Source organism: Salvia hispanica, chromosome 6, assembly GCF_029641045.1.
Source record: "Salvia hispanica isolate PSC_SH4W2 chromosome 6, Shi_PSC_v1, whole genome shotgun sequence".
NCBI classification, from domain to species: domain Eukaryota; kingdom Viridiplantae; phylum Streptophyta; class Magnoliopsida; order Lamiales; family Lamiaceae; genus Salvia; species Salvia hispanica.
In genome coordinates this window covers 40,583,681-40,610,621 of record NC_142697.1, presented here as the reverse complement: position 1 = coordinate 40,610,621, position 26,941 = coordinate 40,583,681, and the positions used below count along the sequence as shown (strand labels likewise).

Here is a 26,941-nt window from a genome sequence, read left to right as displayed (position 1 = left end):
CAGTTCTTCCACCCCGTTTTGGTGTCATTCATCCATCCACTACATTTTTCCACCGTGTTTTTCGCAAAATCATCATTCTTCAGTCCAACGATGAGGATTATGTCATTTGGTGTTTTTTTTTCTTTTGGCAAATTTTTTATATCAGGTGATATACTCCGTCTCATCGTTTGATTGAAGAATAACAAAGATTCTTCGAAGAACATGGTGGAAAATGAAATGGGTGGAAATGTATATTTTTGTTCAACCATGAACAAAACTATAATTGACAGAAGTAAAAAAATATAAAAATGTCAATAACTTTGCATCTACTTGTTCTAATTAATTAGAAAAACACCTAAATATTAAATTAACTTGAGTAATATCGATATCAAATGTCTCCTTAAATTTTTAAAACATTTTACTCATTCCATTTCTTTCAACTTGTTTCAATTTTAATCGGAATTTCACTATAAATATTAAGTAGAGACATGATTAAGGTGTATGTTGATCTGGATTCTGGAATAGTATTTTGCTCTAGAAAACAAATTCCAAACAAAATTGAAAATATATTCATAAAATTGATAACTTGAAAGTTCAAAGATCGACGGTCGATAAAATTGTCAAAGGCTGTGATTTACTAATTGATAAATTTTAGAAATAAAACTAACTTCAAATTGGAAATTTGAGAGGTAAAATTTGTTGCTTAAAAAAGTGGTGGCCATATTTAATTTTGTTAATAAACACATAATTCAATCAAAATAAAATACAACATCATTTCAAATTTTACACAATATCATTCTTATTGCAAAAGCAATACTCCCTCTGTTCCAATACAAACGAGACACTTATTTTACACACTCGTTTTAAAAAATATATAGAAATTATTTAAAGTGAAAAAAGGAAAAACAAGAAAAAATAATATAAAAAATACTATTTTATTCCAAAACGAGTGCAAAAATAAACGCTTCGCTTATTTTGGGACGAGAGAATATCATTTTCCTTCTTCAAAGTATCATTATCATTAAAGAACAACAACATTTACCTTTCATTATAGTATCATTTTTCTATAAAACATTATTTCATCTAAAGCAAAATAAATTATTTAATTTGGACACAATATCATTATTGTTGAATATCAACGCCATTTTCCCTCTATTTTGCTACAAATTATACAAGAGCAAAACATAATTCATTTTAAATTTGATTTATTTTTCTCAAAATACTCGTATCATTTTATTAAAAAACATAGTGGAGTAAATATTTTCAGCAAAAATCATTGGGGGCCCAAAAATGTTAAAATACGAAGCCGTGTGATATTTTAATTTTGAAAAATTTGAAACGGAAAATAGTTAAACCGCGCGACGTCACCGGCGACCCCACTCCCAATCCGCCCAGTGTTGCCTCCCGCCTCCAGGTTTTTTCAGTTTTGACAGCTTATTGTTAAATTTATTCTGGATTCGAGATAGTTGGGGTGGTTCGGTGGGGTTTGCATCCAGATTTTACTTTCGTTGAGCAATCACTATCTCAATTATTGTATATATACATGTGAACCGAAGCTATTTCTCTTTGCAAATCGGCTATTCGGTACGGGTCCAAATGCTGTTTGGTGATGATTTGGTTTAGCCGAAACCAAACCGATGACCATGTTTATTATCATCTGTTCTATTTTCTTCCATGTAATATTTCCGATCTCAATTGATGATGCACTTTCTTTATGGAAGTTCAATTCTATATATCATGTTCACACTGCAATTTTCTTAAGCACATAGGACCATTTGTAGTGTTCAGACTGCAATTTAGCGACAAATATGCCAGAATAAATCCAGAGTTCTGACTGGAGTTTAGGGCTTTTGAGGACCCCTTTTAGCCATTCTTCTTGTGTTTTACATTATAAAAAGGACTATCTTTAATTTGGAACAGAATATGTGTGTCGTAATGTTCTGATGGATATTCTCGGTCTCCATTTTGCATTTGTTTCTTGGTTAGGGTACTTGTATGGATGTAACAATGTTGGGTATGTTTGATTTTTTGCAGAGATGGGTATTGAAGGGTTTAGCACTAGTAAATGGCCCGGGCTGCTTAGACAACAGAATACCAAGAGGTAGTCTGTTTATTTAGTGCCATAATTTGTTTGCTTTAATGTCCTTTTCCTCCAGTGCATAGTAGTAGTATATAACAATGATCAATAGTAACTGGTATAAGAATGCGCCATATTATTGTTTGATTGTAATTTCTTGTGTATGTTTATTGAAAAAGTTTAGGATCAAAGTACAAGATCTGTGTGAAAATTTGCATAAAGATCCAAGTGTCTACTATCCCATGTTCAAATTTGTAACCCATTGTCGGTGTACTGGGAAAATTTAGTTTTTCTGTTTCTACTTTGATATTGTCCTTTTTAGTTTTTGAAGAAAAATGCTGTTTAGTTTCTTTTACAAGGGCAAGATGTACCGAGCAAGTGAATTTGTCATTTTACATGTAAAATTATAAGCTCTTCTTTTTACCTTTCATACAGAGGCAGCTTCTCAGATAACAAGCGATGTGGCGAAGGAAAGCTGGTTCAATCCGCAGAAGCAGCTTCCAGACGAAATTCGGTAAGACACCTCATCATGGCCATATACTCTTGTGGTTGATGTAGTAGTTCTTATGTTTAATCTGGTCAGATCAGGGATCTACTCGGTGCTTGTTCTTTGAGTACGTATTCCCACTTGTGAGGATTTAGTAAGGAAAGAGGGGAAACCCAAATTGAATTTTGAATACAGTAGCCAATGCCCACAGGTAATGTTATTTGGTGTTAGTTATGCACTAAAATATGATGAGTGTTTGTATCAAATTCTCTTGTTGTTGACTCTAAAAGAATCTACTGCATATACACTTCTTTCATTTAAACTAAGGGCCTAAGGGGATCTTTATTTGATTGTGTTTTTTTGTAGATGACTAATTTTCCATGCTGGTCTCAGTCTTGAAGATTTTTAACTGCTCACTCATATTACCGTGTGATCATCTCACAGGTATTATTGCAAGATTGGTGGCTGATCAAAGCAGGGCCAGATACCCATGGCAAACGATTAGGCATTGGAGGTTCCACTTTGGAAGGGTAAAGCTCAGTTTCTTGCTAGTTCATTGTACACAATTTACTTGATAAAGAAATCTGAGAATATTTAGATATATAAAGAGTTCAAATTAACTCTTAAGAGATTCTCAGGGCATGCCTCTCACTGTAAGAATGAAATTGTGGTGTGTGAATGTTGATCATTGATTGTATTTTGAATTAGCTTTTTAACTTCTAGGGAACTAAGGTCGTCTTCTTTGGGCTGAAGAATTTTGTATCCTGCTCTTAAAATTAATCAAGTTTCTAATTCTATAATCAGATCTGTTGTTGTTCTGGGCTGAAAAGTGTCGCCTTTTCTTGCTTTGGGATGAAGCATTGGTCATCATAATTATAAAAAAACTAATCAAGTTTCTCTGTTTGAAGTAAGTTCTGTCTCCATTGGGAATTGAATTTCTGGAATGTATTTGAGTTTTTATTTTCAAGTTATTGTAAGTGGTTCCAAAATCCAGCTAGAGGATTGATGAATAGCTTGAACAAATTATATAGATATATCCAAATTAATCTAATGCAGTTGATACTGAGTTTTGAATGCCTGACATTTTAATATAAACCTACCATATGTGGCTATTATTTAATCATGGTATGATGGAGCTGGAAGCCTAATGTTGTATGGGTAATGCAAAAGGCTCTGAAAGGCTATTTACCACTTTGTGTAAGGATGTGAAACCATTTCAGCAGGGGTTGCTAACCAACATCTAAATTATTTATGAAACCTTAATATGGAAATCATCTAAGAATGCCAATCTGGAGGATTTATTATTCGTGAAGTAATTACAAAGATAAATGCGGATATATCTTGAGCCTTCCTCCTTGCCTCTTCAGTAAGTATTGCATTAATTCACATACATTTTGGTTTGTTGGTCTCAATAATGCAGAAACCGAGGAATACGGTGTTTCTCCTCTGCACCTATAGTCAAGAGACATGATGCTGTTACTCTTGAGACGGATGATGGCATAGCCCTAATGGTCCATGGATGTCTCAATAGGTCTCGCACACTTGAAAATGGCTTCTCTCAGGAGGTATTTAATATAAGCCCTGCGAATCCTTTTATTTCGCAGACTATGGCATCCTCACGCACCTCTCCACTGATAATTTTCGTATTTTCTATGTTATCCTACTTTTTTCAGATTTGTGATCATTTTCTGATTGGGTTTCCTTATTACTGGGAAGAGTTTGCTGCCCTGTCTGATAGTGAAGACTCAGTCTATTCTTGTGCTTCACCCTCTGATGCAAACAAGACTCCAGACCGAGTTGTCCGTGGAAGCAATTTGATGAGTGAGAATACTAATGATGCTATATTGACTGAAGCATCAAGTGCAAAGCAGCAAAAAACTGGTGTGCAGATACAGAGCATGGATTCTGCTGGTGGTCCGTTAACAAGAAGTAAAGCTCGATTAATGGCAACTAAGAAGAGCAGGAACAAGTGACTCGAACAACAAGTGGGTTTTGGGGAATGAGTGCATAGTGATAGTAAACAGGTCAGACTTCCAAGCTGAATCCACACAAAGTAACTAGGAATGTTCAAATATATGACCGAAGCATGCTAGGTCTTCTAACAGTTGTCCACTTATGCGTCTGGCCTTGAGATTGCAGCAGCTCCTTACAGCGTTATGGCTGCTAATTCAGTAATTTGTAAAGAAATGTAGTTCACGGTGTTTATATATGAGATGCTAAAAACGGTGTTCCTCTCTCATCGAAGAAGTTGTACAAACTTAAATCCTTGTTGTTTTCCTGCTGATGAAATGAAATCTGATCAATATTCTCACAACCTTCACCTGCGAAATAGTAAAAAATGTACTAATGTTTTATACTACTAGTATATGTTATCTGTTTTGACTGATTTGTGGGTGTTAATGATATAGACAGAAATTCTTGTTAATGCTAGTCCAGTGAAGTTGTGTTGGAAGAAAGAGATGCCTTTATGCATCCTCATATGATTGTCGAAATCCCTTTGGAAACTTGCACTTTTTCTTGTCTTCTTCCTTGGGATTCTACACCTTTTCCATTCCTCATCTCTCTCCATCCCACCTTTACAGTTTTAACATTACCTATATATTACTAATATATTTCTATTATTGAAAAATATTCAACAGAATCACATTAAGGAGTTGGATTTGTATGGCCAATATTTCCCTTGTCACTCATTTCATCAGATTTATAAACTAAAGCATGCGCCCTTCTGCAAAGCTGATAATAGTTACATCACAATCGCTTTCTACTTTACCAACAAAATCACAACAAAACACACACACACAAACACAACATTAACATATCACACTGGAAATACAAGCACAAATCAATGAGCTTTCTTCTGTGTTGTCATGAAAAAAGCATCTTATTAGCAACACATTGAGATTTGTGTTTTGGATTCTTGATACTTCTGCTAAATGCACTTGATTCATTGTTCTTGTTGCTGGGAATCAAATCCTGACCCTCCATTTCCAATTACTCATTTAAACAACTCTGGAAATGTTTATTTAATCACACATTATGATAAAAATCATGGAGGTTTATCTATCTCAGTAGCAAGGATTCCTGAGTTGCAGATTTGTTTAATAATATTACAGCTCAACTATTGATGTAAAGCATGTCTGTCAGTTTAATGAGAAAAAAGGGCCTCACTTACTCCCAAATCACACATTTTATGGTAAAACTATTTAACTTATTTGGTCATGTTTGACATTGTAACCAAATTATAGTATTAAAAAGAGCCATTTCCAATTTGTGTAAAGTTTCATGTAAAGATAAAACAGAAGTTTCTTGGTAATGTGTGACAGGTTCTGTTTTTAGTTTTATTTTTTTTGTGAGTGAAATTTAAGCTGTCACTATATGCCAAAACGGCCATTCTATTTTCTACATTGATATCTATAATTTGTATTGTCACATGGCAAAGACAAGTTGAAATTAATAATCTACTTTATTTTTTGTTAGTATTGGGTTGTTAAATTGTTAGCGTCTGATTTGAAAGTTCACTGATATAATTATTAGGCAATAAGCTTATTCTGGGTATTAACGTTAAACATGGGGCATATAATATGGAATTTATGTTTGAAGCAACATAGTATGTAAGCTTTCAATTAAAAAGGACAAAATAAATAACCTCAGTGTTCTTTTAAGATGTAAAAAATTCACGTGTTTAATGAATAGGGTAGAAATCTCATTTATCGTAATAAAAACTCATTAATCATATCATTAGGATATTTTTAGGAGAAATTGTAACTCATAATTGTTGGGAGGGTTGATTACTACTACTAATTAAGCATGAGTTTTTTTCTGAATCAATTTAAATGATTTAATATTTTGCATATTTACCTCATTTAATAAATCAGAAAAGAGATAAAGTTTTTCAAATTATTTATCTCCAAATGTAGAAAAAGATTAAATTTTTCATTGAATATCTACGCAATTATTTAAAATCGAATTGAATATATCATAAATCTTTTTAATGGTATCTTTAAAGTATAATAACCAATTTAGAAAGGACATAATATATTTAATATTAAAACTAATTGTTTTAAATAAAATCGATCCGATTTGATTTAAAAATTAAATAAAGTCTAAACAATTTAACACTCAGTAACTATTCTATTAATTTTATGCTAAAACTTTCTTTTGAGCTAATTGCCTTGAGCAATGCAATGTTTATCCAAATTCATAACATCAACAGACAACGCCTTTTAAAATATTACAATTGTGACATAAATTTTTAAAATTTTGCAACTACTATATCCCCAATTTCTCATCATCAAAACTCTGCCATTTCATGCCTGACAAATTTTGATAGAATGAGATTATGATTTTGTAGTTAACAAAACTAAAAAGGTGGTGAATGTGAGAGAAGTCCTGTGTTTATATATTATGGTTTCTTCTTTTCATCTACTAGCTCTCTTTCTCACTAAATTGCAATAATGCTTTGTACTTTTACAGCTTTTCCATTTTCATTTAACTTTCTTTTTTCTCTTTTTACATAAAAAAATATTATTCACAAAAATTTAGTTTTCACACGCACCAATTGAGTAATAGTGGTATCATTATTTGCAGTATCATGTATAAATATATAATGACTCACTACACGGCAAAAATGCTTTATTTTTTGTAGAGCTTTTCCATTTCCATTTCACTTTCTTTTTGCATTTCACATAAAAAAAAAATCACTGCGTATAATTCACAAAATTTATCTTTTACGTGCACCAATTAAGTTGTTTTAAATAGTAGTACTAGTTGTTTGCAATATAGTAGTATCATATAATGACAATAAATTAAATATAAACATCATATTGTTTATTATAAAACATAGTTTATTTAATTTTTTTTATCTACATTGAATAACCGTATCTTATCACTTAGTCGTTAAAGAATAGTGTTTAAGGGCATAAATAACGCACCGAGCCGGGACCGAAGTGCTGATTCTCACTTTCCCAACATTGTGAGCTCTTTCGATGTTTACTTAGAATGACGATCACCATATGTATATCTTGTTTCTATCAAATTTTGTCTAATTACTTATTACCTCACAACCTCTAATTAATATATTGCATTTTCTTCCACCATAATTGCTAAAAAACTGCAATTATTATTAGTGATTTTGGTCCCCCAACATTTAAAATTCTGACTTTGTCATGTGTTAATTGCAAACTGAACAATTAACTCCTCAAATATATATTTTGAATAAACCACACCAATTATTAAATATTTGATCGATACTTCAACTTGCAATTAAAAATTTAAATTTATTTTGTTTTCCAACTTTTTAATAATTATAATTAATATATCTTGATGGCTTACAAACCACTTATATTCTTTGACGCACAATAACCAAATACTTCGAGACACATCAAAATCTCCTCGACAATTCACAAAGTGTGTCAAAACAAAGATATAAGCACAATATCAATAATGTTTAGCCAGATTAATCTCCATTAATTAGCATTAGCAAACTCCATTAAGCATCTGTATAAGGAGCAGCTTTTAAAATAAGGAGGTGTACTTAACGACAAAAAGAGATGCCTCTAATCATCTTTTTCTTTTGTTTTTTACATCTTGGAAAAGGTCAAGACATACCCCATGCCCACCCACCCCCACCCCTATATCCTTTTTCATAATTATCTTAATTTATTTAGTAGTAGTAGTATATTATTCTATGACAAACGTTACTATCTGAGATGCTCCAAGACAATGTGGGTATCTACCGTTTTTTCACTTTCCTTAATGTGTTTTCACAAATTAAGATTAGACAAAACATAACCCCACAAAATTTCATCTCCTTTCAAGCATCCAATGTTTCCTTTTTAGCCTCAACTTTCATCCCTTTTTAGGACAACCTATTTTATCTAACCCCTTTCAATTTGTTTCTTTCGCTTTCCACATAGTACATTCCTATATACTAATATATGCACACAATTAATATTAATTAGTATATGATGTATTCATTTCTTTTGCACAAAACACACACACAGAGACATAGCCATTTCGATTTGCGTCCTAATTTGGTTTCTTGGATTGGATGAACATACATGGAGTGCCTTGACAGGCACCTCCAAAAAAATTAATATTTTTTCCTTAACATCGATTTTCATGTATGTTTAAATAGGTAACACTCCATTTGAATTTTAATAATATTCTATTCATTATTGGAGTCTTCCAAGGGATTATATGCTCTTCAAAAACGTCAATAAAATATATTGGGTCAACAAGTAGTTGCCTTTTCAAAATTAGTAACACGGACTCGTGAAGTGTGTGGAAAGTGGAATTAGAAAAAGAATTTAAATGTTAGTAATACGTATTATTCTACACACTTAATTTTTATATGAATCCAATTTTTTTAGTAAATTAAGAGCACTCCCAATGGAGTTCCCTAAAAACTCCCTTATTTCTCCCTAACTCCTGCCACATCAGCGCCACATCAGCACCAAAATTTATCCCCAGTTTTTAGCCAAGTGCTACATTGGTTTCTCCCTTATTTCTCCCTTATTTCTCCCTAACTCAACATTTCATTTTTACATCATTATTTTTTATATTATTTAATTTTCCCTACAAATGTATTTAATAAATAGACTAATAATGAACAATTCATCGTTGTATTAATCATTGGAAAATATAATACAACGAGAAAAAAAAAACTACAAATAAAAAACGCAAATAAACAAAGATTTAAAAAAAAAAAATCTAAGACGGAGGGGCCGGAGGGGCGTCGGGATCGAGCCCCAGCGTACTCTGCAGGTGTTGGATGCATTTCCAGAGGGCCGCCTTTTCTTCAGGGGTCCCGCCGCCGGTGAAGTACAGCGTGTACATCTGGGTCAGATTGGCGACATTGCTCGAATAAGTGGCTTTTTCTAAGTCGATGACGGATTCCGACGCGACTTCCGACGTTGCGCCCTTCCCCTTCCGCCTCCCCTTCGCCTTCTTCACTCCCTCCGGGCGCTCGTGCGGACCATCCCCACTCAAGTCGATGTGGGCCGCGCTCCCCTCGCTCTCCGAAACGCTAAGTCGCGAGCGCACCGATTTCCCGTGCAGCGCGTCGTGCATTCCCGTCCGGAATTTGGGGAGATCCTTCAGCTTATCGTAGATGTTCCAATACTTGAAGCCCTTCGTCGACAAGTACTGGCTACTATACATCCGGATGGCCTCATCTCGGACCATGTGCTCGTTCTGGCCACTCGTCATGTGAGTCATCAAGTTAGAATAAATACCGTTGAAGTGCCCGCAGTCCCTCATGAGGCGCTCCCAATGCCGACGGATCGCCTCGCTGCCATGGTCCTTCATTGAGGCAGTCTTGTGGCTCCTGTACTTCGCGGCAATCCGCTCCCAGAATATGATCTCAGTCTGGTAGTTGCTGCGCTCCGCGTCCTGTGACGTGTCCGCCCAGCAGTCGGCTATCAGCTCGGACTCTTGCAGAGTGTAAGTAGTCCTTACCCGCTTCGGCCTCTCATCGGAACCCGTATCAGTCGCAGCCGACGACGCCGGCGCCTTCCCCCTCCCGCTCCTAGAAGGCGGCTCGGTGGGCGTTTCTTCCACCTCGAAGTCCTCCGCGCTCAGTGTCGCGGCCTGAGATTCTTGGTCGCCTGGGGTTGATCCGGGGGTGTCGAACTGGGGCCGATACACATCGTCGGCTGGAAAGGGCATTCTGCCGGCAGAGTTGAAGTACGGAGAAAGTCTCCGCGCCGGAGGAGTCTGCAAAGGAGACGGACCCCCGTATGGAAGTTGGCCGGGAGGAGAACCCATCGCCAACAACGACTGCATCCACTGCTCGTTTGCTTCATCCGTGTTGGGAATTTGTGAACTCGACTCTTTCCCCTTACCCTTATCCTTACCCGATCGGGAACTTTTCTTCCAAAAGCTCATAATTTTGATGAAAATTGAAGATTGGGAGAAGAGATTGAAAATGGAGAGAATGAAGATTGTGGGTGATGAATGGAGGAAGTGGAGGAAATATTTATAGGGGTGGAATGTAAAATAGCCGTTGGGTTCAAAAAAAAAAAAAAAAAATTTTAATTATCGCCGATTATCGCCGAGCGTCGCCACAGTGGCCGGCGATCGCTCGGCGATAATCCGGCGTTAGAACGCCACTCGGCGAAGCAACGGCAACATTATCGCCGAATTATCGCCGACTTCGCCACAATGGCCGGCGATAATTCGGCGATAACCGGCGATTTATCGCCGAGAATTCGCCACCTCCATTGGGAATGCTCTAAAGGTTTATTTAAAATATAAAAACATTGGGCTATATTTTGGGTCAACCTAAGTTGTGATACACAGTATTACTATTGAGTAGATTCCTTTATCTAATTGAGTATTGAAAGTCTCGAATTGCCCAAACCTTTTGCCTTCACCTTTTCTCTTTCACTTTTTTGTTGACCTCAAACTCCAAAACTTCTTCCCATTAGAATACTGGAAATGAATATTCATGTTTATTAGCAGTATTTGGAATATTTTATTCTTAATCCACCCTGGCTGTCTTGATTCATCAACACTAACACAATTAATCAGTTTTTCTCTCTCCAAGAAATGGTAAAAACAATTGTTCTATTTCAATTTTCTACTTATGTTTTCCTGTAGTTGTTGCTGTCAGCCTGTTACAGTCTGAATATACTAATATAAGGCTGCAAATTGATATAATTAAATACCCTATTAATAGGTTGAGATTAGGGGGAGATTAAAAATGTGATAATTCAGTAATTATAGAAGTATATAGTTGTCAGCAAATGACAATGTGATGGAGTGCCGGTCACCAACTCCCACTCACAACACAACGATTGGAAGGAATGTGGATTTGGAGCTTAGTTCTAATTTTTTGTCACCAAAATCTGTTCTTTTCTTATTCTATTTTATAGTAGTAGTAACAAAAATTTAATCTTTTTATTTGTGTGTTCAAATCACTACTACTATTTCAGTTCTTGGATTTCTTCTAATACTAGCAGCTATATATAGCAAAGTGCCACCTTTATTGCAGGGAGCGAGCGTCTACTTTTGTACACTTTTGTTGACATACTAGTATTAGACTTTCTTCCCTGAATTCAACAAAGGAGAATCAATCCCACACACGAAATCTCTGTCTTGCTACCACTTTTACTTCTTTTAACACCAAAAGCCATTGTTGCAGCACCAGATTTTAGGACCTTTTCTTTAGCAAAGAAGAGGCCCTCATAGTCAAAAGGGTCATTTTTTGCTTGTGGGATGTTTATCTTTTGTGTGATACTACTAAAACCTAGCATCAAATGTGCTTGAAAAACTTGTGGGTTTTGGCTGTAGCTGAGGTTTTTCAAGACCCCTTTTCGCTTGCGTTCTACACTCTAAAAAAAACTCAATCTTGACTTTGGAACAGAGCTTGTGAGTGGTAATGTCTCTTCTATACTTTCTTGGGTTATTTTTTTCCAGTTTTGTACTTTTTAAACCTGCTTGTTGAGATTAAGTTTGATTTTTGCAGAGATGGCTTTTGAAGGGTTTAGCAGTAGTAAATGGCCTGGGCTGGTTAGACATCAACGTTCCAATAGGTAACTTTCTTTTCTTGCAGTGTTTACTTCTCTGTCCTTTTTGGCTAAATTTACCTTTGAAAAGTGAAGATTTTTGCAAGGGTTTGTAGCATAGGAGGATGGAGGGCTTTAAAGCTATATGCTTTGGTGTAGCATAGTAAATATCATCGATTTCATAATGGCTTCTATCAATGTGGGTTGTATTTCTTGTCCGATACTATTCTCTTGCATATGCACTTTGGAAGAGTTGAGAAAGAAATCAGAGTGTGTGATCTTTCAGATTTTGAGTAGAGATTTTAAGATTCTGTGTTATCTGTGTGTTTCTCAATTTCATAGCTTATTTGCAAAACTGAATTTTCTGGTTGGACTCTTGTCTTTCTCTTTTAAGTTTTAGAAGATAAATGCTGTTTAGTCTTCTTTTACATGTGTGAAATATACAGCTAGCAATTTTATCACATAAAATTTTGAGCCCTCTTTTGCTTCATTTGCTACAATGGCAGCCTCCCAGATAGCAAAAGATTCGAGGAAGGTAGGCTGGTTGAATCTGCTGAGGCAGCCGCTGAAGGAAAGCTGGTAATGCACCTCATTTTGGCCACCTGTTCTAGTGAATCTGTGATGGATGGACTTTAGAGAGCTGATCGACATTCTGTGTTGTCTTGTGTCCATCTGATCTTGTTGTTCTTACAATTATTTTCAGATTGCTATCTAGTGAGTTGTATTCATGTTGATTTCTCTCCTTCCAGGATATGGATCCCTTAAATGGTTGTACCAACGACAACAAGGCATTATCATCGAATACTGAGATCCAACATTCTTTGAGGCGAGAGGTATCGGAGAATGTTGATTCATCTGAAGTTCTAATTCGAGCTAATCTCCAGCACAACTATACCCGTATCATATGAATCAGATGTTAATTTTTTGTACAGTTACTGTGGTTACATGTTAACTTCTGTTGCTGTGCAGATATTGACGCTTGAAAAGAGATTACATGACCAAGTATCTGTTCGCTGTGCTCTTGAGAGGGCGCTTGGTTATCGAGCTTCTTCACATGATATTACTAATGAAGCCACAATTCCTAAGGTTGCTGGCTTCTGTCTCTTGCCACATTGTTCTGTGTTTTATCTTCTTCCATCGTTTGCTCGATCTCCCCTGTGAGATGTACTGAAACATTTTAGATTAAAGAATTTTTCTTCTAGGTCTTACTAACGAGTTTATTTGATTTCCAGCCTGCAACAGAACTCATTAGAGAAATTTCAGTCTTGGAGCTCGAAGTAGGGCATCTCGAACAATACCTTCTTTCACTCTATAGGAAAGCATTTGATCCTCAAGTTTCGACTGTCTCTCCATTAAAGAAAGACGACGAACTCAAATCGCCCTTAACAACGCCAAGGAGAAGGCGCTTAGATTTTTCAAAGTCAGATATTACACCAGCTATTGACAATCCGACATCCTCAAATCTGAGGATGGAAGCAAACTGTCTATCTGAAGAGAAACTAGTAGACTCAGGTGTTCAACGCTCTCATTCTTCTCTATCTCAGCGCGCAGCTCTTGCAAACAGAACGTCTCCTCCATCAGATGTGTTGGGGAAAGCTGTTCGTGCATGTCATTCTCAACCATTATCCATGATGGAGGTATTGCTTTTTCCCCTGATCCGTAAAGCTATCATGTGATGATTCTCTGAGATAACATTTTTCACTAAAAAAATATCCGGAGATTACATTCTTTTTGGATTGTCAAGTTCTCATTCTTGTCCATCTCAATTGTCCCAGGACTATGGTTTTACAGTTCAACATACTTTCTGATTTCTAGTTTGAACATTCAATGATATGCCAAAACTTGTTTGTTCTTACAGTATGCGCAGAACTCTTCTTCGAATGTAATCAGCTTGGCCGAGCATCTTGGAACCCGTATTTCTGATCATATTCCAGAAACTCCGAACAGACTTTCTGAAGATATGGTCAAGTGCATGTCCAGCATCTATTGCAAGCTTGCTGATCCTCCAGCAGCAAATCACGGCCTCTCATCTCCAGCTTCGTCTTTGTCATCCACAAGTGCATTTTCTCCTAAAGATCAATGTGACTTGTGGAGTCCGGGGTTCAGAAACGATTCTTCCTTTGATGTTCGGCTGGATAACCCTTTCCACGTTGAGGGGCTTAAAGATTTTAGCGGACCTTACAGCTCGATGGTTGAAGTGAACTGTATATACAGAGATAGTAAGAAATTGGGCGATATCGAGTTTTTGTTACAAAACTTTAGGTGAGATCCGTCGATTGAATTATATAGAATTCATTCAAATGCTACTGTTGGTATAGACTTATAGTCACTGACTACACAACTTTGCAGGTCGCTTATTTCTCGATTGGAAGAGATAGACCCCAAGAAGATGACTCACGAGGAGAAGTTGGCGTTCTGGATTAATGTGCACAACGCTCTGGTGATGCATGTAAGGATGTTACATACAATGTTTCTTTGAATAAAGTTTCTCATCAATCGTTTATGACATCATGATCTGTTTTGTGAATAGGCATTTTTGGCATATGGTGTACCGCAGAATAACGTGAAGCGAATGTTTCTACTCTTGAAGGTGAAAAAACAACTAATTTCTCGGATGAGGGTGGGCCGGAAAGTACATGATCTAACTGCTTTTCTTTTAACAGGCTGCCTACAACATCGGAGGTCAAATAGTAAGTGCTGATGTCATACAAAGTTCGATCCTGGGATGCAAACTGTCTCGTCCTGGACAGGTACACGAAAGGCCGTGCTGGTGCCATCTTAACTACGCTATTAAATCAGCTGTTTTTGTTTACTCACCTTTTCTTTTTTCCTGTTTGTTTTTATCTCTATGTTTTAGTGGCTGAGGTTGCTGCTTTCTTCGAAAACAAAATTTAAAGCTGGCGATGAACGACAAGCATATGGTATAGAACGTAGCGAGCCCCTTCTGTACTTTGCACTCTCATCCGGCAGCCATTCTGATCCTGCGGTAATCATCCAGCTCTTCACTAAGATCACGATAGCTGGAAACGACTTATCATATTTGTTCACTTTTAGACTAGAGTTTCCGACTCATAAGCATGGTCCGTTGTTGTTCAGGTTCGCATTTTCACGCCCAAAAGGGTGTTTCAAGAGCTGGAAGCAGCGAAAGAGGACTATATCCGGGCAACATTTGGCATTCGCAAGGATCACAAGATCCTTCTCCCGAAGCTCGTGGAGTCCTTTGCCAAGGACTCAGGTCTACGCCAAGGAGATGTGCTGGAGATGATCCAACACTGTTTGCCAGACTCTCTGAGACGGAGCATCAAGAAATGCCAGCAGCAGGCGAAAACACGGAAAAACATCATCGAATGGGTCGCGCATAGCTTCACTTTCCGGTATCTCATTATGAAAGATCTCACCAAGTAAATATGGGATGATGACTGGTTTCAAGAGAGGGTAGTTTGTGTTTAGTTGAATGGATGGATGGATCATGTATGGTGGTTGTGAGATTCAGCTGATTTTGTATATACACTTTTGCTGCACTTTTTGTATGTGGAGAAAACATGAGAGATATTTGTGAGCTGGCAGCAAACTGACAACCAACCAACTTAACAGAACAACACTACTAACATGGACAACTAATACATATGAATATGATTCCATGGTGTCTCTATCTTCGTTGGTCGTATCAATCACCATGTTTGTATTGATTGAGTTTAGTTGGATTTATGATTCTACAAATTATGGAGTATTTGCGACAATTTTGCATGGTTAAAATTAGAGTCAATTATCACTTATGGTTTCAACTTTTCAACTTTGAAGAGGACCGCATTTAAATTACCCAAAGATATGGAAATAAAAGTCGAAATTACAAAATTAGTACTATTCGTTTGTGATTATTACTGCTACGGTCTCGTTTAGTAGGTAAGATATGCTAACTATATACTACTCCATAAGACCATTATAATTTATCTGGAATTAATATGCAAATGTAATCAATAAATGTTAGAGCCATCATGCTAAAGGGGTGTTCGGTTGCCAAGATTAAATCGCATGATTAAAGATGTATCATGTTTGGTTCATAAGATCAAACTCTATAACTTAATCTTATTTGGATAGTCTCATGATAATTAGTCACAACTTCCCCCTCCAACTAAAATAATCCCACGACTTAATCCTAGATGGATAGTCTCATGATACTTAGTCATGGCAACCGAACGCCACCTATGCTATCAATGGATGTTGAACCTAGACCACTCATCTATCTTGGATCCATCTACCATACGGGTTCATAAGTATTCAATTATTCAATTCGGATTTATTCCCAAACCGAACCCAACTGAAAAATCCAAATTTTGTGAAAAATGAAACCGAACCGAACTATCCGAAAAATCGACTCGAAAAACCAAAAATCCAAACTACAAAAACAAAACCCGAAAAATCAAAATTGCACAATATATATCCCAAATAACTGAAAAATTGAAATTTACCAAAACTTAAAGTCGAATCTAATCGAAAAAACCAGAAAAACTGAACCAAATTTTAAATATCAGTTTGGCTTGGATTGAACATTCAGTTTCGGGGTATTTGCTCACCCCTATTATACCATACAAAACAGAGCCTGATAATAGTCCCCTAACATTTTTCCGGTTACCGGAATAATCAGGGATGCCTTGATTGCAACTTATTTCCCCCTTTTCATACAAATGTGACATATCAAGAACCACATGAGCTTTAATATAATACAGTACTAGTATTATAATCGTGTATTCATTAGAAGAATTATTCCCTCCTAGTATTTAAGTGCAGTGAGTATTAATTAATCTGAAATAAGGCCATGTGTAAAGAAAGCAATGAAATTGAAATCCAGTGAAATAGTAGTAGTAATTTTATTTATAATAATGGATGCGAACACACAAATTGAGGAAATGAGTCGACAATTAATAATGCAAAAAAACTAGTACGGCTTCTCGCCGACGATGTTTCCTGGCGGATTGTAGAAGCAGATGGTCAAAGTGGAGTGGTCCTTGGGGCACGCCGCCTGCGCGCAGCCGAGGTCCGTGGACTTCCTCCACACCACCTGCGTGTAGACCCCGCAGCGGTGTTCCGGCGGGCAGGAGTTGTCGGCGTAGTTATAGAACTTCTTCTCCGCCACCCAGGCCTCCACGGCGGCTTTGGGCGTGACGGGTAAGCCGCCCGCCCAGAGCTGGTTGGCGCCGTAGCGGCTCTTGCTGAGGTCGGCGAAGCTGCAGTTGTGCTTGTCGCGCTGCAGCCGCGCCGTCAGGCTCGCCGATTTGGCCAGCGCCTCGCTCCATTGGAGGGGCCCCACGCCCACCTCGCCTCTCGCTTGGTTGTGCGCCGCTAAATACTCCGACGCGGGGGTCTGGGCGGAGCCCTGCCACGTCAGCAGGAGGAGTGCAGTTAATGCAATGCACGCTTTTAGCATCTTCATTTTTTTTTTCAACTTCCGACTCTCAGCGAGTGGGGATGTGTATTTATAACACATACAGACAATACTTTCATTACATTATTCACTAGTAGTTTTTCACCGTCTCTTGCGTTAGATTGTGATTTGTGAATATAGATTTTCTTCTATAAAAAATATATTGAAAAAAATTTACTATGTGACTAGAATTTCACCATTTTATTTGTAGAAGAAGAACTAGTTTATTTAATTAATACTAGTAGTAGTATATAATAAAATCGTAGAGTATTATTTTGCTTCATCTTGGGCTTTTAGTTGAGGTTAAATTGCATTGTTCTAACAGACATTTGTAGAAATTGAGGAAAGGACGCCATGGGCATATGAGCAAGGAAATGGCACTTTTATTGCCTTTTTAGGTGAGAAGCAAGAAGAGTATACTTTATTTTACACACCCCATGATGCATGATGATATTTACATGGTGTGCACACTATTATTAATTTATTACGTAAACGAAAAAGAGTCCATTATCATTATTTATTTTATGAATAAGAAATAAAATTGATAAGATAGAGTATGAATAGATACTTTGGATTATTAGCTTTCGTGTATGATAAGATAGAATATGAATAGATAATTTGGACTATTAACTTTTTTGTATGAATTGATTGGTACTCATAAAATTTGATTTATTAACTTTTGTGTATAATAAGATCAGAGAGTGAATATATTATCAACATTTGTATGAATTGATTGATTTTGGTGCATTGATAAATTGAAGGATACTTTTCAAATGCGAAAGTTAGAATTGTTTTTATTTATTTTTTTTATTTTTAAATTTGAAAGATTATTTTTAACATTTTTGTTTACTCCATACTAAAGTATGATTAGCCAATCAACCTATAGGATGAGATCAACATCAAACAAATTCCATTCCCACTATCAAAAATTCAAAATGATGTACTTTTGCTGTCAATAGAGGCCACAAATCTTTTTTTTTTTTGGAAAATATTTATTTCCAAGTCGTATCCAGTAGACAGAAGCCGTAAATCTTATCCCTTTTTCAGCAAATATTTTAAAGCTCCAAAATAACTTTTGATCTTCGAAAGCATAAGTAATAATTATAAAATGATGAACATTGGTAACTCATAACAATATGATCTATACTAGCTACCTGTAAAATATTCCACAATTTTAAGATGAAATGAGCATGATTTTCCAATCCTATGAATCTATAATGTGATCGTCATTTTAAATGTAGTGGCAACTGTCCCCCAAAAAATAATAAGTCCATTTTATTTACCATATTTATCTCTGTCCCCTAAAATTAAGCTACATTCATTTATAAAAAAATTTCACAAGTGATTGCCCTTGATAATGTGAATCCTACATTCACTAACGTTATTCTAATCTTTTTTCTTTATTAGTAGTTTGTTACTATTAAAACTTGTACCTGTTCAAAATGGAGTATTCCTACTATTTTTAGTGAAGGGAAATGAGTAGTAGTATGATTTATTTATCCTTGGTTGGGACAAACAAAGATTAGCCGTTGAATATACTTGATTTTTAAAAATAAATTAGATAATAGATTAGCCGTTAATGATTAATTAATGAAAAATAGCGATATTTAAAATTTAATTACCTGAATCTCTGATAGTAGAAAACTGAAACGGACTTCCTACGCACCATAAGTGGGACAGAGCACATGAATGTGATGACTTATTTTGTGTAAAGCAATGAACATTGTTTAATTTGACTTTGGCAGAGAGCCCACGTGACATTATGTGATACTATATCTTTTCTATTAAATCTGTTCTATTTCTTCGTCTCCATATTTCTCTAGACTTACAAATAGTCACTCCGTAGTGGAGTCATTTCTTTTTTAAGTAAAAATTAACACATTTTTTTTATATAATTTACTTTCTTTTCATTTTCTATTTTTTTATTTATATTTTATTCTTCTTTAACTTAACTTACTTAACATAAATTTTTCTTAAATCATGCCGAAAAATGCCTCCATTACCGCGTACTAGAATATAGAGCATGATCATCTTAATCTATGTTACAAAACTCACTTTCTTGAAGATAAAATTATGGACTGTACTCCTCAAACACACCCGGCCGGACCGGTTACATTTTAGTCCATAACAATATGTCAATATCCATTCCTTGTCCTTGAGATTAATATAATTTGATTAATCATATAAACCAATTAAAAAATGAGGCCAACATATAAACTTAGAAGGGTCCAGTCCTCGACTTTAACTAAAAGAGCTCAACACATGAAAGAAAACAGATCGGCCCAAAGATAACTAAGGAGCCCAATATGGTTTTAAAATTTTAAAAGTTTTCTTGGTTAATATTATGAGAGAAATTAGAAATTACTAGTGTTATTTTGAAAAAACCAGCACTCTGTTTTCTGGACCATGTTGAGCTCTTTTAGTTAATCTCCAGACTCCAGTATAATTTTTTTTTAAAAAAATCTCAATTTATTAAATAAAATAAAGATTACATTTGACATAGTAAATACATAATTACACTTGAACAAACTAAATACAGAAAGAGAAAAGCATAGGAATTACTTAATTACACTGAGAAAAATAAAATACAGAAATAGAAAAACATAGAAATTAGTACTTAATTACACTTGAACAAACTAATAGAGAGAGAAATTAAGTAATACGGCGGGCTGGCATCTTGTAACGACAAAGCGGACAATCGAGATGTTCCCAGAGCCATTCCAAAAGGCATTCGGCATGGTGTATATGATTACATGGCATTATCAATGACTTGGCACCAACCAACTTATCCCTACATACAGAGCAATCATCAGTTGTCTCCGGAGAACTTGATGAGCCGGAACCCAGAGTTGTCCATCGCCATTCGGCCCTTGCCAACCAAGTAGACGAAATAATATCCCATATGTATGCTCAAGTTGATGCTTAACTCCAGGCCCTTGCTTATATGCCTCTTTCTGTTCAACACATTGACTACCTCCTCCTTTACAACACGAACTCATCACCCTTGCTACTCGCCTTGATGCGCTTGTCGTCCCGGAAATGGTTGTTGATGGGTATTCGGACTGCTTCTTCTATGTCATCGTCGTGTCCATTCTCGGGCGATTACATTTGTAGTTGCAGTTGTGGTATGGTCGGATGAAAGAGAGGGCAGCGGGCGGAAGTTGTTTTTGCTGCGTTTGTTTGTATTTATGATATAGTTCCACTCTTTGGAATTCATGGTTAGGTTCACCTTAATGCGCAGGTGACCGCCAGGGAATCTAGTCAGCCGGGATCTGACGCTAATATTCAGCCTTAATTTATGTTCTTGATTCCAAAACATGGTCACGGTGAACAAGCTAGAACAAAGAATAAAGAATGATTTGATGTTTAAACTGGTTTTGTGATCAAATCTGTTAGAAAAGGAATATATGTATATGGTATGATAGAACTAAATCATAATATTTGGTGCACAAGGAAACACTAGAAGGAATATATATAATACTAGAACTAAATCATAATATTTGGTGCACAAGTATACTTGGAGACCAACTGAAGGAATATTTGGTGGGGACCAAGTACTTCAAACATACTTGGTGTCCAATATAAGGAATGCATAATAGAACCAAATCATAATATTTGGTACCCAAGTATACTTGGAGACCAAGTACTTCAAGCATACTTGGTGCCCAAGAACACTTGAAGCATAAGTTCTACCAAATTTACCAATGTTTTAAAAATCGGACTGATAATAAATCCGTGAAACTATTAGTTCATGATTCAACTGGTCAAATCAGTTTAATTTAATCACTGATTAAACTGTTTTACTATAATGCAAAATACAATGTCCGTTTAGTAAATGATCTCATACAACAACAACAACAACAACAACAATAATAATAATAAAAATAATAATCCCAAAAAAATTCAATCTTATAGATAATTAGTTACTGTATATGTACATGCATAAAAATATTAAAATTTAGTGAATATAATAAAATCTATAAATTGTTAGTTAACTGTTAGAGTAGATAAAAATTTTAAATTGTACAATAAAATTAGATACTTGCTCTTAATTCTTGAATGAATTAAGTTATACGAATCTCACAACAATATTATTTCTATTAAATAAACATTTTGATTACAAACAGACGATACATTTCTATTACAAAATCAGAGTATTACAATAATACACGGGAAATGAAGTGGAAAGCATAAAGTTTTGACAATAAATTGCATATTTGTCTCTATACAATAACTAGTAGTACTACAAAATACAAAATTCGGTCACATAAACTACGAACTGATTTATAGGAAAGCTAGAAGTAGATCAGAATTCATATAATTGGCTGTTTCTAGTTGTGAATTGTAGTACTCATACAATAGAGGAACTGGATATATGACAAGTAAACATAGAAATTAATTAATGAAGTATAGCACATGAATTGGCTCTCCTACTCCAGCCCTAGCAAAAACATGAGCCTGCAAAGAGAAAGTAGTTGTAGATGAATGTAGGGATCAGATCGTCCAGGTTTGTGATGGTCAATCTCTCTACAATCCCCTCTCTACTCCATGTATTGCGACGATTAGTAAACAATAACCAGATCTAGAAGAATCTGTAAAACAAGAAAAATTATGACTAATAAGGAAAAGCAATAGAAGATCTAGGCTATGGCGAACCCCTCAATGTTCACCGAATACCAGATATCTCTCGAAACGCCCAATGAGTCAACACAGATGGGAGTAACTCACAAACTCAATCGAATTGTGGAGTAAGATCCAGAATTGGTCCAATACAAGATGTATGGGCCAGGGATTAATTCAGCCCAGTAATAGGCCCATATATGCGACTCTTAAAAGGAGAGGTTAGAAATCCTGTACCTGGTACGAAATTGCTCATCAACTTCATTAACTCTAATCATCTTCTCCAAAAATATAAATTTGAGCCAAGTCATAGTTTCTTTTGTGGCTAGAAATTTCAAGACATCAAAAAAAGTTTTAACAGAATTGATCACTCACTGATCTAGAGACAACTGAAGGAAGTGATCCAGCGGGACAGAAAAAAAGTGATTGATGATCTGTGTTTGTGACATTCTAATTATCGAGCAAATATATATACATGAGGTCTGAGGATCAGCATCTTCCGGAGCCATAGATATATAGTTTTGTTGCACAACCATTCGTTATGAAGAAACAAATAGATCTACCTAACATTGAAACCTAAAGATTGTGTGTTTTTGTTAGTTAAGAACATATTATATATATTGTTGAATTATAATGATATCATCATCATCATCTTCCCTATGAAATTGTGTTGTGAGAGTTCTTAGGAGAACTTCACGGTACAATATATATAGTTTGCCTCTATCTTAAACAATAGAGAATCGTACCAACACTACTTATACTTGAGGTTATTTTTAGATTCTTATTTAAGTTCTTATACATGTCCTAGCTAGTTCTTTTTTAAATAGGGTACATTCAACAATCCCTCTCTACTAAAGAATCGGAGTGATGTCTTTATTATTCGGAAAGGTGAATGGTAAACAAACAGGATGATTCTCTCATTAGTAGCAGTAGTATTATTTAAATAGTAGTATATACACAACGAATAATGAAAAAGTAAAAGTCTATCTTGCACATTGAGTTCCTAGCATTGAGCTATGTCAAGCAAAACAGAGGGAAAAAGCAAAGTTGTTCAAATGATGAGTACAAAAAATGGAACTTATAAAGCTAAAAATAAATTAATCGCAAAATGGTTAAATAATGAGAACAAAACTATCGCAACTGCAAATAATGCAAATATATACGTTTAACAAACCTAGAGACGATTAGATCTCGAAACTATAATTACTAGTATTAATCATAGACCATCAGATTGTGAAATTATAATAGGATTATAACACCAATCCAGTGTACAATTAATTATAGTAATAGTAACTAGTACTAGTATTAATCATGGACCGTTAGTTAGATCTCGAAATCTGTACACTTGATTAACAGCGACGATTTTTGGTGCAGTGTAAAACATATACCAACAAAAATTTATTTATATTTAGTTATGACAAAGATTTTAAGAAATGTAAAGAAGAGTAAATTGAATATTATTCTTATTATTAGTATTGACATTATTTATGTTGCACATTTTCACTAAATGGAGTATCTAATTTATATAATGGCAATTCTTTGATCATATTGTGTTGTTGTGTCCATGTGTTGATAATTTGATATACTGCAGGTATGATTGTATTTTACCGATATACTAGCATTCATATATTTAATACATTATGTTGAAAATTGTGATGAGGTCGCAATATTTTTTAAAGAAAATAATGAGTTGGCTGAAAAAATAATAATGCAAAATCTGCAAATTAGGAAAATTAATATGTAAAAAATGACTAATATAAAAGGAAAATTACAAGGTATTAATTAAAAAAAACTCAATGCAAAAAATAGGAAACTTGAGGATTTTCGATATTATAAAACCACCATAAACATGAAAAAAAGACGAAATTACTCTTTTCAGTTTATTTAGTAAATTCACAAATTATAAATGGCATTATTTTAAGCTATCAGATCTACAAATTAAGTGGTCTAGATCCGATAACTTTTATTATCAAATATAGAGTTATTATTTAATCGCACCGATCCCTTCATAATAATCATATAAATATAATATCGCATTACACGAGTATTTATAGTACAAAATTTGTAAAATAAATCAGATTTTGTTGATAATATTAATGATAAATAATGGAATCGGGTGAGGGTTTTGTTGATTTTTATTTCAAGAAAGAATAGAGAGAGATGTGGAATGAGGAACGGACACATATGAGCTCCGATGAGGATATAAGCCATCGTCATGGCCCTAAAGGCCCTAGATCCTTCAGATTGCACAGGTTTGTTGAAGCTCATAGGTTTCTTGTGTTGCTTTCTTTCTACTAACATTTTCACAGATTACCTGTACCGAGAGCTGGGCAAGTTCTGGGCCTCGTGGGAGCTAATGGCACTGGAAAATCTACTGCACTCAAACTTTTGACTGGAAAGTTGAAACCTAACTTGGGACGCTATTATGTACTACTAATATTCACCTACCTTCATATATATGCCGTTTTCTCTTTCTCACTATATATTTCTTGCAGGATCCTCCTGATTGGCAAGAAATTTTGGCTTATTTTAAAGGATCTGAGCTGCAAAATTACTTCATCCGTATTCTTGTAGATAATTTGAAGGTGTTAGCCTTCTCAATTCTTATAATTTTCTATGTTAGGATAAGTTGCATGGCTTTGATATTCCATTGCTTCAAAATTACCCTGCCATTCTACCTTTAGCTTTTCTTAAATATTGAGTCTTTAATCATCATTTATCAACAAAATAAGCTTGCTTGTATATGAAATCGTATAGTATCAACCTACCGTTCTATCTTATCTTATCTTAAACATTAAGTACTATATAATCATTTTTTAATTCTATCTCTCCTACTCTATTTTTTTTCCTTCAAAAAAATGGTTAAGAACATTTTTTAATGCAATTAAATATGCTAATTTTTGTTCTAACTATACCATCAACGCTTCAAAAAGTGTTCTTATTCTCGCCTTCTCGGCGTCCCAACAAATATAGGCGTCCTAGAAAAATAAAGAATCCTCAACCTAGAAATGCTTTTTTTGCTTTGCATCCAAGTAAACTATGGTTAATATTTAAAAATTTCCAAACTCAATTAATTGCTTCTCTATTTTTCTATCCTTAGGGAGTGTTTTGTTAATAGTTTATTAATATGCGACATTTGCTTGTGCAGGCAATCATGAAGCACCAGTGGCTGAATTGCATCCCTAAGGTTGATCAATGCAACGTTGGGAAATATCTTAGTGAGGCAGATGAGAGAGATATGAAACAAGAAATTGTTGGTGAGCTTGATTTGATTCAGGTTATGGACCGTAATGTGGAACATTTATCTTATGGAGAGCATCAGAGGTTTGCAATAGCTCTTTTTGCTGTACGGAATGCAGATATCTATATATTTGATGAGCCATCAAATTATCTTGATGTTAAACAAAGATTAAAAGCTGCCCAAGTTATCAGATCCTTGCTTCAACCTAATAAGTCAGTCATGTTAATTTTTTTTTTTTTTTTGTTAACTAGTATAAAAATTGACATATATCATTTTTTCCAGCTATGTGATTGTGGCAGATCATGATCTTAGTGTGCTTGATTATTTGTCGGACTCCATATGCTGCCTTTATGGGAAACCTGGTAAATATGGGGTTGTTACTCTTCCATTCTCTGTCAGAGAAGGAATTGATATTTTCCTGGCTGGATTCGTGCCAACCCAAAATTTTAGGTTTAGAGATGAATCTCTTACATTTAAGGTACTTAAATCTTGTACTCCTAATATTTGGGCATTGAGATGCCAATTTCCATAAAATGCACTTAATTCTCCTTGTAGATGGTACAAGAAAATGCTGAACAAACTGAAACAACATGTGCAAGACACAAGTATCCAACCATGACTAAGACTCAGGGAAACTTCAGGCTCAAGGTTGTGGAGGGTGAATTCACTGATTCACAAATTATTGTGATACTTGGAGAAAATGGGACAGGAAAGTCAACCTTCCTACAGATGCTGGTAATTATAGTTGGAGAAGCATGTTAATTATAATTATGCTGAAATAATCAACAATATATTGTACTTAAATGTTAGGCTGGCGTTTTGAAGCCTGATGTGGAAATTCCTATTCCTGAGTTCAAAGTCTCTTACAAGCCACAGAGATTCAGTACTAGTTCTGAGTGTAGCGTGAGAAGCATGTTGCGTTCAAACATTCGTGATGCATACACGGATCCTCAGTTTGTATCGGATGTGATGAAGCCTCTGCTAATTACAAAATTGATGGATACAAAGGTTTTGTATCTTCATGAGGAAGAATTAGAGAGACTTGCCCTCACTCTTTGTCTTGGAAAAGTGAGCTCGAGCTAGTGAATATCCTTTTTGATGTTTTGGTTGTCATTTGATTTACACTTGAATTGGTTTTGTTTTGCAGCCAGCTGATGTATATTTGATAGATGAGCCAAGTGCGTTTCTTGACCCAGAGCAGCGTATCGTTGCTTCGAATGTCATTAAGAAATTCATACGACAAGCGAAGAAGAGTGCGTTTGTTGTGGAGCATGATTTCACCATGGCAACATACCTTGCTGACAGGGTGATTGTGTACGAGGGAAAGCCATCCATTGATTGTGTAGCCAATTCACCTCAATCACTATTAACTGGAATGAACCTCTTCTTATCTGTTAGCCCACATCACATCTCATCTCATCTACTAGTACTTTTTTACTAAAAACAGTCTTCTACTATAACATTTTTTTTTTCAATATGCATGTAGCGCTTGGATATCACATGCACAAGGGACCCCGCAAACTTCCGGCCAAGAATCAACAAACTGGAGTCGACCGGGGACCAAGAGCAGAAGGCCACTGGGTCTCACTATTATATTGCTGACTAA

The 26,941-nt window shown here is 35.4% G+C and overlaps 4 protein-coding genes across 8 annotated transcripts; 3 read left to right on the top strand and 1 right to left on the bottom strand.

Annotated features, from left to right (window-relative positions):
• The first annotated feature begins 1,266 nt into the window (after positions 1-1,266).
• LOC125204805 (uncharacterized) lies at positions 1,267-4,863 on the top strand. Of its 3 annotated transcripts, none has more exons than XM_048103540.2 (6): positions 1,267-1,393; positions 2,014-2,080; positions 2,492-2,570; positions 2,988-3,073; positions 3,964-4,108; positions 4,217-4,863. In XM_048103540.2, the coding sequence occupies exons 2-6, from the start codon at positions 2,016-2,018 to the stop codon at positions 4,514-4,516; spliced, it is 675 nt and encodes a 224-aa protein (XP_047959497.1). In that variant the 5' UTR covers positions 1,267-1,393; positions 2,014-2,015; the 3' UTR covers positions 4,517-4,863. The 3 variants fall into 3 exon arrangements, with proteins under 3 accessions (XP_047959497.1, XP_047959499.1, XP_047959496.1); XM_048103542.2 differs by lacking the exon at positions 1,267-1,393 and adding an exon at positions 1,419-1,563; XM_048103539.2 differs by lacking the exon at positions 1,267-1,393 and adding an exon at positions 1,421-1,655.
• Positions 4,864-11,329: 6,466 nt separating this feature from the next.
• LOC125204028 (electron transporter, putative (Protein of unknown function, DUF547)) lies at positions 11,330-15,604 on the top strand. Its single transcript, XM_048102567.2, has 12 exons — positions 11,330-11,922; positions 12,013-12,079; positions 12,559-12,631; positions 12,802-12,885; positions 13,022-13,138; positions 13,285-13,689; positions 13,911-14,314; positions 14,402-14,501; positions 14,583-14,642; positions 14,716-14,802; positions 14,910-15,038; positions 15,149-15,604. The coding sequence occupies exons 2-12, from the start codon at positions 12,015-12,017 to the stop codon at positions 15,455-15,457; spliced, it is 1,833 nt and encodes a 610-aa protein (XP_047958524.1). The 5' UTR covers positions 11,330-11,922; positions 12,013-12,014; the 3' UTR covers positions 15,458-15,604.
• A 1,286-nt stretch (positions 15,605-16,890) lies between these two features.
• Positions 16,891-17,574, bottom strand: LOC125207952 (CAP (Cysteine-rich secretory proteins, Antigen 5, and Pathogenesis-related 1 protein) superfamily protein). The gene has a single exon (XM_048107475.2). The coding sequence runs from the start codon at positions 17,535-17,537 to the stop codon at positions 16,989-16,991; it is 549 nt and encodes a 182-aa protein (XP_047963432.1). The 5' UTR covers positions 17,538-17,574; the 3' UTR covers positions 16,891-16,988.
• A 6,680-nt stretch (positions 17,575-24,254) lies between these two features.
• Positions 24,255-26,941, top strand: LOC125208583 (ABC transporter E family member 2-like). 3 transcript variants are annotated; one of them, XM_048108228.2, is made up of 9 exons: positions 24,255-24,346; positions 24,404-24,521; positions 24,590-24,679; positions 25,243-25,547; positions 25,618-25,813; positions 25,891-26,070; positions 26,146-26,403; positions 26,483-26,728; positions 26,822-26,941. In XM_048108228.2, exons 1-9 carry the CDS (start codon positions 24,255-24,257, stop codon positions 26,939-26,941), a joined length of 1,605 nt encoding a protein of 534 aa, XP_047964185.1. The 3 variants fall into 3 exon arrangements, with proteins under 3 accessions (XP_047964185.1, XP_047964186.1, XP_088918130.1); XM_048108229.2 differs by having other exon boundaries at positions 25,618-25,835; positions 25,898-26,070; XM_089062004.1 differs by lacking the exons at positions 24,255-24,346; positions 24,404-24,521; positions 24,590-24,679 and having other exon boundaries at positions 25,333-25,418.